At 44.5% G+C, this 17,525-nt stretch overlaps 1 protein-coding gene across 1 annotated transcript in view; it reads right to left on the reverse strand.

The window, feature by feature from the left end:
* Positions 1 to 3,074: 3,074 nt before the first annotated feature.
* LOC132900270 (T-lymphocyte activation antigen CD80-like) overlaps positions 3,075 to 17,525 on the reverse strand; it is a 44,848-nt gene continuing 30,397 nt past the window's right edge. Inside the window, exons 2-6 of the mRNA XM_060942276.1 lie at positions 10,872 to 10,941; positions 10,665 to 10,734; positions 6,063 to 6,106; positions 5,617 to 5,946; positions 3,075 to 3,418 (exon numbers count right to left, since the gene is read on the reverse strand). Coding sequence (XP_060798259.1) covers positions 3,075 to 3,418; positions 5,617 to 5,946; positions 6,063 to 6,106; positions 10,665 to 10,687 — 741 coding nt within the window. The 5' untranslated portion in view covers positions 10,688 to 10,734; positions 10,872 to 10,941. The remainder of the gene's footprint in view (positions 3,419 to 5,616; positions 5,947 to 6,062; positions 6,107 to 10,664; positions 10,735 to 10,871; positions 10,942 to 17,525) is intronic.

Here is a 17,525-nt window from a genome sequence, read left to right on the forward strand (position 1 = left end):
CATGTTGGAATTGAGAATCAACTCAGCCTCAGACACAAACGCAGACTATCGAGCTGAGAGCTTATTTTCAAACACTGTTTTTAATTTAATTAATGAATTTTAGTTGCCCTTTTAACCCTGGTCTCAGTCATTCATTTCTGAATCTACAACATTGTAGAAATGGTCCAATCAAAAAATAATAGTAATGCATGTCAATCCCCATTACACAAACATAAGCTTAACAGTTGACTAAACCTCTTACTTAACAATTTTTAAAATTATTTACACTATGTAAAACAATTTTTGTTCCTGGCTAGTAAGTGCTATTTTCTAATGACTGATGCCTCAAAAATATAGAAAATGCCAATTAATCCTTTCAAACTTTGCTTTTGTGTCCAGGACATTAGTATTTTGAAATTTCATTGAGAAAAGAGGCAAATTTGCATTTTTTTTGTTCACATAAAGTGAACATGTACTGCATTTATACACTACCATTCAAAAGTTTGGGGTCACTTTGAAATGTCCTTATTTTTGAAAGAAAAGCACTGTTCTTTTCAATGAAGATCGCTTTAAACTAATCAGAAATCCACTCTATACATTGCTAATGTGGTAAATGACTATTCTAGCTGCAAATGTCTGGTTTTTGGTGCAATATCTCCATAGGTGTATAGAGGCCCATTTCCAGCAACTCTCACTCCAGTGTTCTAATGGTACAATGTGTTTGCTCATTGCCTCAGAAGGCTAATGGATGATTAGAAAACCCTTGTACAATCATGTTAGCACAGCTGAAAACAGTTGAGCTCTTTAGAGAAGCTATAAAACTGACCTTCCTTTGAGCAGATTGAGTTTCTGGAGCATCACATTTGTGGGGTCGATTAAATGCTCAAAATGGCCAGAAAAATGTCTTGACTATATTTTCTATTCATTTTACAACTTATGGTGGTAAATAAAAGTGTGACTTTTCATGGAAAACACAAAATTGTCTGGGTGACCCCGAACTTTTGAACGATAGTGTAATTCTTCTGGACCTGACTGTATGTCCCAGGTGGTGAAGGGAGAGGACCACCAGGTGCTGTACACCTATTCACTCTCTTTTGGGACCATTCAAACCTGCAGTTACTCCACCGCATGAAGGGTGCCAAGATGCAGATTATTTGTTGGTATCTGGTCTTACAGTGGTGCTAAGCACACAAGTCGTTCTACCAATGAATGGTTAAAGAAGAATAAAGTTAATGTTTTGGAATGGCCAAGTCAAAGTCCTGACCTTAATCCAATGGAAATGTTGTGGAAGGACCTGAAGCAAGCAGTTCATGTGAGGAAACCCACCAACATCCCAGAGTTGAAGCTGTTCTGTACGGAGGAATGGGCTAAAATTCCTCCAAGCCGGTGTGCAGGACTGATCAACAGTTACCGCAAATGTTTAGTTGCAGTTATTGCTGCACAAGGGGGTCACACCAGATACTGAAAGCAAAGGTTCACATACTTCTGCCACTCACAGATATGTAATATTGGATCATTTTCCTCAATAAATAAATGACCAAGTATAATATTTTTGTCTCATTTGTTTAACTGGGTTCTCTTTATCTACTTTTAGGACTTGTGTGAAAATCTGATGTTGTTTTAGGTCATTTTTATGCAGAAATATAGAAAATTCTAAAGGGTTCACAAACTTTCAAACACAACTGTACACAGCTAATTAAGTTCACTGTGGTCCACAGACTGGAGGCGCAAGTGGTACTGGATGACTTTTTCTGCTACTGGGGGGTGTCGGTTCCATATTATATGGGTGCAATATGTTGTGGGGTGTTCAGCATGATTCAAGAAAACTGTGGGGATGAACCAAAACCCAGCAAATTGAGGTTCAATGCATCTTGCACCTGTATCCATTAATGGCTGGTTATCATCCATCACACCCTGACTCTGCGGTATTCCTGAGTCTTTTACCACACTGTAAAACATTTCAAATTGGTTTAACTTGGAAATACAAGTTCACCTGCTGCCTTGAAAATGTAAGTAAACTCAATTTGACGATTATCTTTGTTTCAACTCAGAAAAGTCTCAATTAATCAAGACAACTAAGTAATTCAAGTCTCAGCTCATCTCATCTCATTATCTGTAGCCGCTTTATCCTGTTCTACAGGGTCGCAGGCAAGCTGGAGCCTATCCCAGCTGACTACGGGCGAAAGGCGGGGTACACCCTGGACAAGTCGCCAGGTCATCACAGGGCTGACACATAGACACAGACAACCATTCACACTCACATTCACACCTACGCTCAATTTAGAGTCACCAGTTAACCTAACCTGCATGTCTTTGGACTGTGGGGGAAACCGGAGCACCCGGAGGAAACCCACACGGATACGGGGAGAACATGCAAACTCCACACAGAAAGGCCCTCGCCGGCCACGGGGCTCGAACCCGGACCTTCTTGCTGTGAGGCGACAGCACTAATTCAAGTCTAACCTTTGAAAACGTGCTCAGATTAGTTCAAATTAAAACACTTTTCAGAGCTCATTGAGTTAAAGAGAAAAAGTAAGTGGACATAACTAAACAAGGCTGAAATGTTTTACAGTGCACAATGGGATAGTGTAATCGTTTATGATTTATCTTTGTGGCGGCATGACTTTTACTAACACACTACTGCCGACAGAAATGATACACATCTAGAAACCCACAACGGAAATACTGCTGTCTTGGGGGCATGTTTTTATATCTTGGTGGGAGGTATGTCCTATATATCCTTATATGGATAGGAATATGTGACAGTTTTTACCTTTTGGGGATATTTTAACTGATCTTGTTCGTGTGTCAGGTGTTGGGGAGATTTTAACTCTTCAGTTGCGTGTACTGTACTGTGCTATTGGTGCTTTTAGATTCATCACTGTGGTTGATCTTTGCAGAAGAACACTGCCCTCAGGTACACCAAGTCTCTCAAATAGTCTTTCCATCACTTTCACACGCACTCTAAAACACTTACCATAACGTCGTTGTTCACGTGTATCATTTTAAATAAAAAAAATCTATATCTGAGATATTGCTTAAATAAGTTTGACTGTGAGTTAAAATTTTGAGACAAATGTAAGCAAATCTTTATTTCAATAATCCGTGTTAGAACAGAAATAGATTTGATACAAAAGAGGAGTACACGCTCTGAAAACATGGGACATGACTCCCCCAACAGAGCAGGTGATGTGAAGCAGCTGATTGCAGTGAATTGTAACATTCTGGTACACGGTCCAAAGGCGCGAGTCTGCATCCTGCTTAAACACAGGAGGGTCCCCTTTGTCCCTCAGCAAGCTGCCCGTCTTGTCTCCAACCACACCCCAGGTTACATTGCTGAGAGGATATCCTCCTGACGAGGAGCATTCAATCACGCAGTTATGGACAGGTTGGACATTGTCGCAACTCTGGACAGTGATGATGGGAACGCTGTAAGTGGCTGTGATTAAAAAAGAAAGACAAATACAGAGACAGATAGAGAGGGGGAAGCTAAAATTCCAAAAATCAGTTAATCACACCAGCCGCTCTGCATAATGATCAATAATTATCACTCGCATGAATTTCTAGACATGCAATCATGAAGACTGCTTTTGAAAGACTGCACATTCTTTTGTGGAGAAGCTGCTATAAGGGTTGATGTATCTTCTTCATCTCATCTCATTATCTGTAGCCGCTTTATCCTGTTCTACAGGGTCGCAGGCAAGCTGGAGCCTATCCCAGCTGACTACGGGCGAAAGGCGGGGTACACCCTGGACAAGTCGCCAGGTCATCACAGGGCTGACACATAGACACAGACAACCATTCACACTCACATTCACACCTACGGTCAATTTAGAGTCACCAGTTAACCTAACCTGCATGTCTTTGGACTGTGGGGGAAACCGGAGCACCCGGAGGAAACCCACGCGGACACGGGGAGAACATGCAAACTCCGCACAGAAAGGCCCTCGCCAGCCACGGGGCTCGAACCCGGACCTTCTTGCTGTGAGGCGACAGCGCTAACCACTACACTGTGCCGCCATGAATCTTCTTCCTAGATGTAATTAATCCTCATAGATTTAAACTGATTTTAGCCATCATTTGCATTTTTGTTCTATTTCACCTGTTATAACTGACGATACAATAACCACAACTTTCCCAAACTCTGACCTTTCCCATGATTCATTGAAATCGTGCAGCTATCATCTGGAAGGTAGGATATGTCAGAGTAGAGCGATTGGATTATTGTATTGGTTTATTAATAATGTAGTGTTTATATATTGTAAGTCACTTTGGACAAAAGTATCTGCCAAATACCGTCTAGGTTCAATATGTATATGTATAGGCTCAAGAAGCAAAAGTTAGAAGAGAAGCATGGGCTAATCATTTTCATGCAGATGCTATCAAACTTTGGAAACAATAAACATACCATACTTAAACTAGAAAAGCACTCGGAGAGCGCAGACCTCCGCCAAGAATCCTTTAAAAAAATTCTGGGATCCAGAAGGTGATCCGGATCACCGCCAAAATTTAATGGATTCTTACTTGTGCCCAGTCACGCCTCTGGAAAAAATTTCAGAGCAATCCGTTCATAACTTTTTCCGTAATGTTGCTAACAGACAAACCAACCAACAAACAATCAAACCAACGCTACCAAAAACATAACCTCCTTGGCAGAGGTAATAATTCCTTGTCGATGTATTTGTCCAAGCTTCTTCAACTTCTTAACTCCCCTGACCATTCCAGGTATTGGATGGAATTTGTACAACTAGGTGATTTGTTTACACTCGTACTTCAGCACCGGTCGCTCTTGAATTCTCTTGGCTACATGCACTTACTGTTAGTCACTTTGAATAAAAACGTCAGCTAAATGACTGTGATGTAGTGTAATGTTTGAATAATGTACAATACTTCAACAACAATTCCATAGAATTAACGTTGTTGATTCGGGTCCAAAATGCAGCGGTTAGTGAAAAGACAGGAATCGCATGTACAGACGAGCAGCGTATGCAGCATACGTCTTGCGAGTCCATGTGTGCTCAAAACAGTCTCTATTCATAAATTCTTTAAGCTTTCGTGAGTTGTTTGTGCACCCGACGGCACATGTTGAACCAGAAAAAGACATCATTTAAAAAGATGTTATCCACTGACGAAAACATGGTTGTTGTAGCTAGCTCCGCTCGACTACGTTCAGCTCTCAGCCTCATCTGCTTGAGTAAACCGGAACTCAAAGACCGGCATCCAGGAGAGGCGGGTGTCATGGTGACCCCCATTGTCTCTCGCAGGAAAGCCATGGATACTGATGATGCATGACGTCAAAAGGAGTTCAGCTTTGTACTCTTTGGCTCTCCAATACGGACACCAGACATTGTAACAGACATGTACAGCATCTTTACAGAAATCCGTAAATCAGTTAATTAGTACGTGAAGTAATGCATAGTTTTTGCACTTTCACTTGGCTATGCTGGAAAGCGCGGTGTCTTTTCTAGTCTACACCTTTCAGTAACACTTATCCGAGCATGATGGTTCTGTTGCTGACAGGAAGTCTATAGTCATTTAAAATAAGTATTCTTTACAACTGTGGAAAAACATCTCAGATAATACATGTCAAAACTTTACACAAATTTAAAGTGTGTGTGTGTGTACTTGTACGTGTACCTGTAACTGTGAGATTAAACTTGGTGTTGATGTAATTGTCAGTACTGGACAAGACAATACATCTGTACACTCCCTCGTCAGCAAGAGAGAGGTCGAACAGCTCCATGCTGAAATCCGTTTTGTTGACGTTGCTGCGATTTATGTACTCAGGAGGCACAATGATATTTTTGGTGTGAAACCCGTTGATGAAGATGACGTTGTCCTCATTTCCATCAGCTGGTGTCTTCTCGAAATAAAGCCCGTAAATGTTGTGTGGGCGCTCCAGCTCACAGCGCATATTTACACGTCCACCCACAATCCCATGAACATTACGCATGACAAAAGTTTTTCCTGTAGACACACACACACACAACACTCAGATTTTACATATGAGACATTCAGAATAGCAAGGTGAGGTGTGTGTGTGTGTGTGTGTGTGTGTGTGTGTGTGTGTGTGTGTGTTTTACCAGTGCTCACTATCTGCAGTGCTGAGATGATGACAAACAGCAACCTGAAATATTAACATTACACAAAACAATTTTGCATTAAGAAAATTAACATGAAGTTTAGTTATTATTATTATTATTATTATTATTATTATTATTATTATTATTATAGAATTACACTGCATGTAAATCAGTTGTCCCGTAATTAGCTGCTTGGTCATTTATGTCTGATGGTATTTATCAACATACACAATAAGCATTACCAAAGTCTCCTGCAGTATATCTGGGAGGAATTTTTCATTTGGTTTGGCCGACGAAAGATTTTACACAACGGAGCCCAATGTTTTCATTTCAGAAACGTTTCCTGTCCACGTTGTTTTCACAAGTGATAAATGGTAACCCGAGCATTCACACACTGTAACGATGTGTGCCCCCTCCTAGAACTGCCACCTTATTGTGGTGGAGGGGTTTGTGTGCTTGAATGATCCTAGGAGCTATGTTGTCGGGGGCATTATGCCCCTGTTAGGGTTTCCCAAGGCAGACAGGTCCTAGGTGACAGGCCAGACCAAGAGCAGTTCACCAAAAAACCCCTATGGAGAAAAAATCCAGGACCGTGACGTCGCCCGGTAGGACGCAGCCGGGGCCCCACCCTGGAGCCAGGCCCGGGGTTGGGGCTCGTATGCGAGCGCTTGGTGGCCGGGCCTTTGCCCATGGGGCCCGGCCGGGCTCAGCCCGAAGAGGTGACGTGGGCCCGACCTCCTGTGGGTTCACCACCCACAGAGGTAGCAGTAGGGGTTTGGTGCAGTGTGGATTGGGTGGCAGTCGAAGGCAGGGGCCTCGACGACCTGATCCCCGGACACAGCGGCTGGCTGTTGGGACATGGAATGTCACTTCGCTGGGGGGGAAGGAGCCTGAGCTTGTGCGGGAGGTTGAGAGGTACCGGCTAGAGATAGTCGGGCTCACCTCCACGCACAGCTTGGGCTCTGGAACCCAGCTCCTCGAGAGGGGCTGGACTTTCCACTTCTCTGGAGTCGCCCGTGGTGAGCGGCGGCGGGCTGGTGTGGGCTTCCTTATAGCTCCCCAGCTCAGCCGCCATGTGTTGGAGTTTACCCCAGTGAACGAGAGGGTCGCCTCTCTGCGCCTTCGGATTGGGGAGAGGGCTCTTGCTGTTGTTTGTGCCTACGGGCCAAATAGCAGTATAGAGTATCCGGCCTTCTTGGAGTCCCTGGGAGAGGTACTGAGGGGTGCTCAGACTGGGGACTCCATTGTGCTACTGGGGGACTTCAATGCTCACGTGGGCGATGACAGTGACACCTGGAGGGGCGTGGTTGGGAGGAACGGCCTCCCCGATCTGAACCCGAGTGGTGTTTTGTTATTGGACTTCTGTGCTAGTCACAGTTTGTCCATAACGAACACCATGTTCGAGCATAGGGGTGTCCATAAGTGCACGTGGCACCAGGACACCTTAGGTCGGAGGTCGATGATCGACTTTGTAGTCGTGTCATCTGATCTCCGACCCTATGTCTTGGACACTCGGGTGAAGAGAGGGGCTGAGTTGTCAACTGATCACCACCTGGTGGTGAGTTGGATCCGCTGGCGGAGGAGGAAGCTGGACAGACCTGGCAGGCCCAAACGTATGGTGAGGGTCTGCTGGGAACGTCTGGCCGAGCACTCTGTTGGGGAGGTCTTTAACTCCCACCTCCGGGAGAGCTTTTCCCAGCTTCCGAGGGAGGCGGGGGACATTGAGTCTGAGTGGACCATGTTCTCTACCTCCATTGTGGATGCAGCTGTTCGGAGCTGTGGCCGCAAGGTCTCCGGTGCCTGTCGTGGCGGCAATCCCCGAACCCGGTGGTGGACACCGGAAGTAAGGGATGCCGTCAAGCTGAAGAAGGAGTCCTATCGGGCCATGTTGACCTCCGGGACTCCTGAGGCAGCCGACGGGTATCGGCAGGCCAGGCGCGCTGCAGCTCGGGCAGTTGCGGAGGCAAAAACTCGGAACTGGGAGGAGTTCGGGGAGGCCATGGAGAAGGACTATCGGTCGGCTTCGAAGAAATTCTGGCAGACCGTCCGGCGCCTCAGGAGGGGGAAGCAGTACTCTGCCTACACTGTTTACAGTGCGGGTGGGGAGCTGTTGACCTCGACTGGGGACATTGTCGGGCGGTGGAAGGAATACTTTGAGGATCTCCTCAATCCCACCGTCATGTCTTCCACTGAGGAGACTGAGGCTGATGACTCAGAGGTGGACTCGTCCATTACCCAAGCCGAAGTCACTGAGGTAGTTTGCAAGCTCCTCGGTGGCAAGGCACCGGGGGTGGATGAGATCCGCCCTGAGTATCTCAAGTCTCTGGATGTTGTGGGGCTGTCTTGGTTGACACGCCTCTGCAACATCGCGTGGCGGTCGGGGACAGTGCCTCTGGAGTGGCAGACTGGGGTGGTGGTCCCTCTTTTTAAGAAAGGGGACCGGAGAGTGTGCTCCAATTACAGGGGAATCACACTTCTCAGCCTCCCAGGGAAAGTTTACTCCAGGGTACTGGAGAGGAGAATTCGACCAATAGTCGAACCTCAGATCCAGGAGGAACAATGCGGTTTTCGTCCTGGTCGCGGAACACTGGACCAGCTCTATACCCTTCATAGGGTGCTCGAGGGTTCATGGGAGTTTGCCCAACCAGTCCACATGTGCTTTGTGGATCTGGAGAAGGCATTCGACCGTGTCCCCCGTGGTATTCTGTGGGGGGTGCTTCGGGAGTATGGGGTTCGGGGCTCTTTGCTAAGGGCTGTCCGGTCCCTGTATGAACAGAGCAGGAGTCTGGTTCGCATTGCCGGCAGTAAGTCAGACCTGTTCCCAGTGCATGTTGGACTCCGTCAGGGCTGCCCGTTGTCACCGGTTCTGTTCATAATTTTTATGGACAGAATTTCTAGGCGCAGCCAGGGGCCGGAAGGAATCCTGTTTGGGAACCACAGGATTTCATCTCTGCTTTTTGCGGATGATGTTGTCCTGTTGGCTTCTTCAAACCAGGACCTTCAGCATGCACTGGGGCGGTTTGCAGTCGAGTGTGAAGCGGCTGGGATGAGAATCAGCACCTCCAAGTCCGAGGCCATGGTTCTCGACCGGAAAAGGGTGGCTTGCCCTCTCCAGGTTGGTGGAGAAGTCCTGCCTCAAGTGGAGGAGTTTAAGTATCTTGGGATCTTGTTCACGAGTGAGGGAAGGATGGAGCGTGAGATCGACAGGCGGATCGGTGCAGCCTCCGCAGTGATGCGGTCGCTTTACCGGCCCGTCGTGGTGAAGAAGGAGCTGAGCCAAAAGGCGAAGCTCTCAATTTACCAGTCGATCTACGTTCCGACTCTCACCTATGGTCATGAGCTTTGGGTAATGACAGAAAGAACAAGATCGCGGATACAAGCGGCTGAAATGAGTTTCCTTCGCAGGGTGGCTGGGCGCTCCCTTAGAGATAGGGTGAGAAGCACAGTCACTCGGGAGGAGCTCAGAGTAGAGCCGCTGCTCCTCCACATCGAGAGGAACCAGCTGAGGTGGCTCGGGCATCTTTTTCGGATGCCTCCTGGACGCCTCCCTGGGGAGGTGTTCCAGGCATGTCCCCCCGGGAGGAGGCCCCGGGGAAGACCCAGGACACGCTGGAGGGACTATGTCTCTCGGCTGGCCTGGGAACGCCTCGGTGTTCTTCCCGAGGAGCTGGCCGAGGTGTCTGGGGAAAGGGAAGTTTGGGCTTCCATGCTTAGACTGCTGCCTCCGCGACCCGGTCCTGGATAAGCGGAAGAAGACGAGACGAGACGAGACGAGACGAGACGAGCATTCACACACTGTAACGATGTGGTGTGTCACACACGAGCAAAAACAGTTAAGATTAATGACTGACTCTTAATACAGCCTGTGAAAGTATTTTGACTTGTACATTATACATACTGCACTCTGTATAAATGGGATGATGTGAAAATCAGATGCCAATCACAGAATGAGAAGCCTCGGCATTGTCGAACAAACTGGTTACCACATCTCATCTCATTATCTCTAGCCGCTTTATCCTTCTACAGGGTCGCAGGCAAGCTGGAGCCTATCCCAGCTGACTACGGGCGAAAGGCGGGGTACACCCTGGACAAGTTGCCAGGTCATCACAGGGCTGACACATAGACACAGACAACTATTCACACTCACATTCACACCTACGGTCAATTTAGAGTCACCAGTTAACCTAACCTGCATGTCTTTGGACTGTGGGGGAAACCGGAGCACCCGGAGGAAACCCACGCGGACACGGGGAGAACATGCAAACTCCACACAGAAAGGCCCTCGCCGGCCACGGGGCTCGAACCCGGACCTTCTTGCTGTGAGGCGACAGCGCTAACCACTACACCACCGTGCCGCCCTGGTTACCACATTACAACATAAAAACTACATTTCAAATGGACATATTTTTTTTAAATATGCATTTTTGTAGTCCTTTTGATGTGGACAAAACTATAAAACAAATGTACATGTTTTCAAACGAATGTGGACAAGGCTTCAGATGAGATTTTGTTCAATTGGTTAAATCACAAACACAGGCTTGTGGAGAGTGTGTGTGTATGTGTGTGTGTGTGCATGTGAGTATATGTAAAGTTGAGACTCACCAATAAACACATTGCATTTCCATTGAAAAGAAGAGAGACACTCAGTAACTCAGTAGAGACGCTCACCCTGCTAAAACAGAAGTAAAAAAGAAGAACCACCAGTTTTGGTTTGCAGTTGTATACTGTGTACTCTCAATGAACAGAGTAAACAGTATGATTAGGGGTTATATATGTTGTTTTTTCCTGTTAGAGAGAAAGTGGTCCTACCAGTGAGTGTGTGAAGTTTCATCAATCAAGTCGAAGATGAAATGGAAGCAACTAAACAAGGCGAAGAGCTCTAGTCCACAGTGCGTGGGGGGGGGGGGGGGAGAGAGATGTAAGAAGACATACACTTTACATCATTATAGAACACTTCATGGTTCAGTCTTCTAGAACCTTTCCAAGACATGCTCTAGAATGCTAATCACGAAGCATTTGTCGCAGCAAAGGCAAGGTTTAGATGCGTGGATGATCTAATGAATGATTGTCCATCTGTGCGTAATTAATTGATGAACTATTTTTATCCTTTGTGAGTGAAAATGCCGAGCAGAGAGAAGCAGTGGCAGGGCAAAGCAACTTCCCTTGACAGTGTTCTGTTGAACCTGTGCGTGCATGACTGTGGAAGGTTTTGGTTTTTGTTTAAAGTACATACAGTATTTCTTTTTTTTTTTTTAAAAAGGCTGTTCTGAAAAGCTGATCAGGAAATAAGCTCCAAATAAATCAACACCCTACTTTCATTGCTTGCCTCCTTACTTTTCCCAACCTTATGAAAGGTGTTACAGTGGAGCGCAAATCTGTGATCTTTGGGTCGATCCACGGCTTTGGAGTTTTCATCCTTTGTGGAAACTGTAAAGTACAACCCCGATTCCAAAAAAGTTGGGACAAAGTACAAATTGTAAATAAAAACGGAATGCAATGATGAGGCCATCTAGCTGGCTGAGGACCATCTAGCAGTATATTCCCCTTCTTCCTCAGATCGTTTCCCTGAAAAATGGTGGTCATTGCTTCCAAAGCTGGTACCACCTGTAAAAATTCATGGGGGTACACAACCACACATGACTGGATTAGAGAGGTAATCAAACCTCCTTCCACCAAAGCATCTTTCAAGATGTGGCACTGAAGATAGCATGCTAGGTCAAATGCATAGCATGGAGGGGGCAGTTGATCTTCGACTTAATTATCCACTTATTTCAAGGGACAAATTCGCCAGATTTTCAGACATTGTTAAGGGGAACATTTGTGGATGGGTTCTGCAGTAGCAAAGCACAGTATGGGATCTGCACAGTGTTAGCTGGGGGGTATTACCTGGGCTGTTAACATCAGAGGGTATGAAGGGCTCTACCCAATCACCTTCATGGTAATTCCCCACAGGGATTTCCCCTTGAAGCAGTCACAAGACAAAATCCTGAAGCATGCCTTCAACAAAGTGAAAGTACCCTAACTGTTCGACTATTAAGGATAGGTTATATTGAGTGATGCAGGACAAACTAAGGAAGAGACCCAGTTGTTTGTACCATGGAGCCTCAGGAAAATGTTTCATGTGGTTCATCATAATCCCATGGCTGGGGATTTAGGTCAAGATAAGACAGTAAACCATCTCATGGCCCAACAGCTTGTGAGTCTGTTGGCCACCCAAAAGCACCATTGTGCCCACTCCTATTGATCAAGGACCATTTTGAAAGAATTGATATGGACCTCAACAGGCCAGTAGTCTGGGGTGCACAAGAGCATCACTTTGTGTTGTAGTTAAATGGATTGTGTAACATAATTCCCAGAAAAATATGATCTGTACATTTGTGTACAATGATACTCAGAATTGTGATAACTGGCTTGAACTCCTATTATTTTCTGGCCAAGAGGTCCCACAAGCCTCCATGGAATTCTCCCCATTTGAATTACTATAGGGGTAGAAGCCCCACAGCGTCTTAGACATTGCCGAAGAAAATTGAGAGGAGGGGCCTTCACAGAGGCAAAATTCAGTACAGTAATTTGGTACAGACTCAGGACCTTTAATCCTGATATTATTCACATCAAGTTTCAAATTACTAACAAACTGACAAGAGCCCTTCAAGATCACACAGCAAGTTGATGTGTTAATGTGATGCATTACAAATTTATCTATTCAACCTCCTAAAACTATGGAGAAGCATGGTCACTGTGGCTCTGTGAACACTAACTCCTTAGAAGGAGAAACTGTGCATCTGCCCCTACCATCTACTCAAGCACAAGAAATAGGTGGTTTCAGAGGAGCTTGAGGGTATGCTTGATATGGGTGTAACCATGCACTGACAAATTGCTCAATCGGTTAGGTGCAGCTTGTTTTTAGTGAACACTGGTTTTAGCTAAGGGAGATTGGCAAATTTCATTGACTCCAATGTCCCAAGAGAAAATGCCCTAACCTACTCCGTTTGGTTTACACCCTTCTATTTGGGTTGTTTGGAACCCTGGCCACATTTCAATAACTAATGTCAAAATCCCCACCCCCACACCACCTATGCTGCTACCTATTTGGATGATATTATTCATAGTACTGAACTGCAGTGGCACATTAAACATTTCAGGGTTGGTCTGAGATCCTTGACAGAGGCAGGACTGGCAGCAAATCCAAGGAAGAGTTCAACTGGACAAGTGGAAGCACAGTAACTGATCTTCTACTTGGGAATGCCAGATACAGTGTATTGCAAAAGTATCCATCCTCCTTGGTGTTTGTCCTGTTTTGTCGCATTACAAGCTAAAATTAAAATGGAATTTTGGAGGGTTAGCACCATTTGATTTACACAACATGCCTACCACTTTAAAGGTTCAAATTGTTGTTTTATTGGGACACAAGCAATAATTAAGATGAAAAAAAAAACAGAACTCTGGAGTGTACATAGGTATTCACCTCCCCAAAGTCAATACTGTGTAGAGCCACCTTTTGCTGCAATTACAGTTGCAAATCTCTTGGGGTATGTCTCTATTAGCTTAGCACATCTAGCCACTGGGATTTTTGCCCATTCCTCAAGGCAAAACTGCTCCAACTCCTTCAAGTTAGATGGGTTGCGTTGGTGTACAGCAATCTTCAAGTTATGCCACAGATTCTCAATTGGATTGAGGTCTGGGCTTTGATTAGGCCATTCCAAGACATTTAAATGTTTCCCTTTAAACCACTCCAGTGTAGCTTTAGCAGTATGTTTAGGGTCACTGTCCTGCTGGAACATGAACCTTCGTCCCAGTCTCAAACCTGTGGCCAACTCAAACAGGTTTTCCTCCAGAATTGCCCTGTATTTAGTGCCATCAATCTTTTCTTCAGTCCTGACCAGCTTTCCTGTCCCTGCAGATGAAAAATATCCCCACAGCATCATGCTGCCACCATGCTTCACTGTAGGAATGGTGTTCTCAGGGTTTGTGCCACACATGGCATTTCCTATGATGGCCCAAAAGATCAATTTTAGTCTCATTTGACCAGAGAATCTTCTTCCATGTGTTTGGGGAGTCTGCCACATGCTGTTGGGCAAACTCCAAACGTGTTTTCTTAAGCAGTGGCTTTTTTCTGGCCAATCTTCCATAAAGCCCCGCCCACTCTGTGGAGTTAAAGTGGTCCTATGGACAGATATTCCAATCTCTTCCATCTCCACTGTGGATCTTTGCAGCTCTTTCAGTGTCATCTTTGGTGTTTTTGCTGCATCTCTGATTAATGCCCTCCTTGCCTGGTTTGAGTTTTGGTGAGCAGCCTTTTCTTGTCAGGTTTGTAGTGGTGCCATATTCTTTCCATTTCGCTATAATGGATTTAATGGTGCTCCCTGGGATATTCAAAGTTTGGGATATTTTTTTATAACTCAACCTTGATCCATACTTCTTCACAACTTTGTCTCTGACCTGTTTGGAGGCTCCTTGGTTCTCATGTTGCTTGCTTAGTAGTGTTGCAGAGTCAGGGTCCTTCCAGAACAGGTTGAGTTATACAGACATCATGTGACAGATTATGTAACACTTTGATTGCACACAGGTGGATCTTAATCAACTAATTATGTGACTTATGAAGTGAATTGTTTGGACCAGCTCTTATTTAGGGGTTTCGAAAGGGGGTGAATACTTATGCACACTTCAGATTTCTGTTTCTTCGTCTTAATTATTGTTTGTCACAATAAAACAACAATTTGCACCTTTAAAGTGGTAGGCATGTTGTGTAAATCAAATGGTGCTAAGCCTCCAAAAATCCATTTTAATTCCAGCTTGGAAAACAAAACAAAACAAAACAGGACAAACACCAATGGGGATGAATACTTTTGCAAGACACTGTATATCCCCAAATTGATAAGACTGCAGCAATTGCAACCTGCCTAAGACCCAAAGCCAAAAAGGTGAGGAAGTTTCTGAGGTTGGCCTGCTATTATCGTAGATTTGTGATCTCATCATTCCCTCACCATCAGCCCTCTGACTGGCTTCAGTAAAAAGGATAGTGCCAGATTTGGTTTAGTGGTCTTTACCCAGGTAAAATATGCACTTTGGCAGCCTGCTCTTACTTTCTCTTGATTTCTTTTTCACTTTTTACAGACTGATGTGCACAGATGTTGGGGGCCATGTTGTCCCGGTTGGTGGAGGAGATGGAGTGTCCAGTGCTGTGCATCAGATGGAAGCTCTTGGTACAGGACAGCAAGCACAGCATGATAGAGAAAATGTGCCTGGCCATCAAATGGAGTGGTCCTCACATCCAATACTATCTGTTTGGATGGGACTTCACCCTCTTTTTCTGACCATACAATCAAACTCATCATGATCCACCAACATGTGGATCACTAATTGGTATCTGGCACTTGAAATTCAAGTTGGTCTACAGGTCGAGGACGCAGATGGCTGTGGCGGATTCCTCTCGCTCTGGGGGTTGTACCGGTAGCAGGGGCATAGTTTAGTTATTCTAGAACACTATTTACAAACAGTATTTTGCTTGTAAACAGCGTTCTAGAATGCTAATATGGTCTACTTTCAGTCAGGAGGCATGGCTCGTTCTCATAAATGGATAAAGATGCGTTTGGTCACATGAAGAACACTGGTTGAATTTCCACACCAATATGGTAGTCCAGGAAACCCAACCACGTGTGTATGAGGGAGAGGTTGAGGTATCTCTAGTATGTTCTGCATCATCCATTTACTTTAATAAACAAGATAATCTCTCGAATGCAGACAAAACTGCTCTGCATGTTCATGCCAAGTCCTTTATAAACCTTTTTCCCAAAGGAAATATTCAGTCAGTTCTGTTTTATACTGTATTTATAATGATATAAATGTGCAATAAATATTAACCATCCATATGTTTGAACTTCTTACACACACACACACACACACACACACACACACACACACACACACACACAAAGCAAGTGTCATAAACCTAGAGTTTAATTTCTTCTTCGTCCCATACAAAATCATTTAAATAACAAACCTGTTTTACATTTTGCTGATGTTTTTACAAAGATAAATTAGCATTTTACAATATTACAATACAATTAAAAGCCACATACGGAAGCCGAGAGAGGCCCTTCATATAATCCTTTTTTTTATTCACCTTGTTATCCCGAGATAACGACATAATTAATTCAGGATCTCGAGAAAACAGCACAACTAATTCGAGATCTCAAGAAAACAAAACAATTATTCCGTGATCTCGAGAAAACAAAACAATTATTTCATGATCTCGAGTAAACAGCTGAGAAATGGTTCATTCAGGTGCGCCAAGAGACTTGTGATATGCTGACTTTGGGGCTATTTCTCATTCTGTATAGACGCAACTTTGGTCATTAGAATGTCTGGAATAATCGATCACCTAATAAGGCAATATTTTGATCAAGGGTTGACACAGGGAGAGATTGCATTAAGTCTTTTAATAAGGGATAATTTCAAAATTAGTCCGCGGCACCTCCGCAGAAGACTGGCCCGGCTTCGTCTCTACCGACAGCGCACCTGAATGAACCATTTCTCAGCTGTTTACTCGAGATCATGAAATAATTGTTTTGTTTTCTCGAGATCTCAAATTAGTTGTGTTGTTTTCTCGAGATCCTGAATTAATTATGTCGTTATCTCGGAATAACGGTTTTGTTTTCTCGAGATCTCGAATTAGTTGTGTTGTTTTCTCGAGATCCTGAATTAATTATGTCGTTATCTCGGGATAACAAGGTGAATAAAAAAAGATTATATGAAGGGCCTCTCTCGGCTTCCGTAGCCACAAAAAGACCCCAAAACACACTAATCCAGAAGTACATCACAGCCTTCTGGGAAAATGTGTTTGTATGTGTCTGAGGCACTTTAGTAAAAGTTTGCAACATGACAAACATTCATACATTCACTTCAGCGATTGTCTTGCAATTTACATTGTGTGTGTGTGTGTATGTGCTTGCCCAAGAGGACATTTGTTATATCACCATTTTCAAAGTTCATCCTAAATGTTTAAGACCAGGAAGGTTCTAGAATGTCCACACCCTTTTCACTACATAGTGCACTATGTAGGGAGCTTTGTCATTTTCTCGTCATGTCTTGCAGCACAGTGTTGAAGAGTGTCATAACAATATAACCTAGGGGATGCAGAGCACCCACTGCATATTTAGTGACTAGAGAGTCAGGCACCATTTCAGTTACCAGACAGGGTTTGGGAATGCTGAGGCTAAAATGTTCTAGATTAGTTTAAAAAAAAAAAGTGTTTAGAACAGTTGAAAAACAACCAAGAGTCGAATCTCGAAAACTTGTAGCAGGATATTTGGTCTTTTTGGGCCAGTTTTATTGTTTATCCATCACTAGCTATGCCAGCTAGCAAACTCCTAAGTTGTCTGTTTATTTCAGCTATCGAACTACCTGATTACTGGTTAATTCATTTTGAAATAGCGCTAGTTAGTCCTGATCATTAAATAGCCT

Source organism: Neoarius graeffei, chromosome 16, assembly GCF_027579695.1.
Source record: "Neoarius graeffei isolate fNeoGra1 chromosome 16, fNeoGra1.pri, whole genome shotgun sequence".
Taxonomy (NCBI): Eukaryota; Metazoa; Chordata; class Actinopteri; order Siluriformes; family Ariidae; genus Neoarius; species Neoarius graeffei.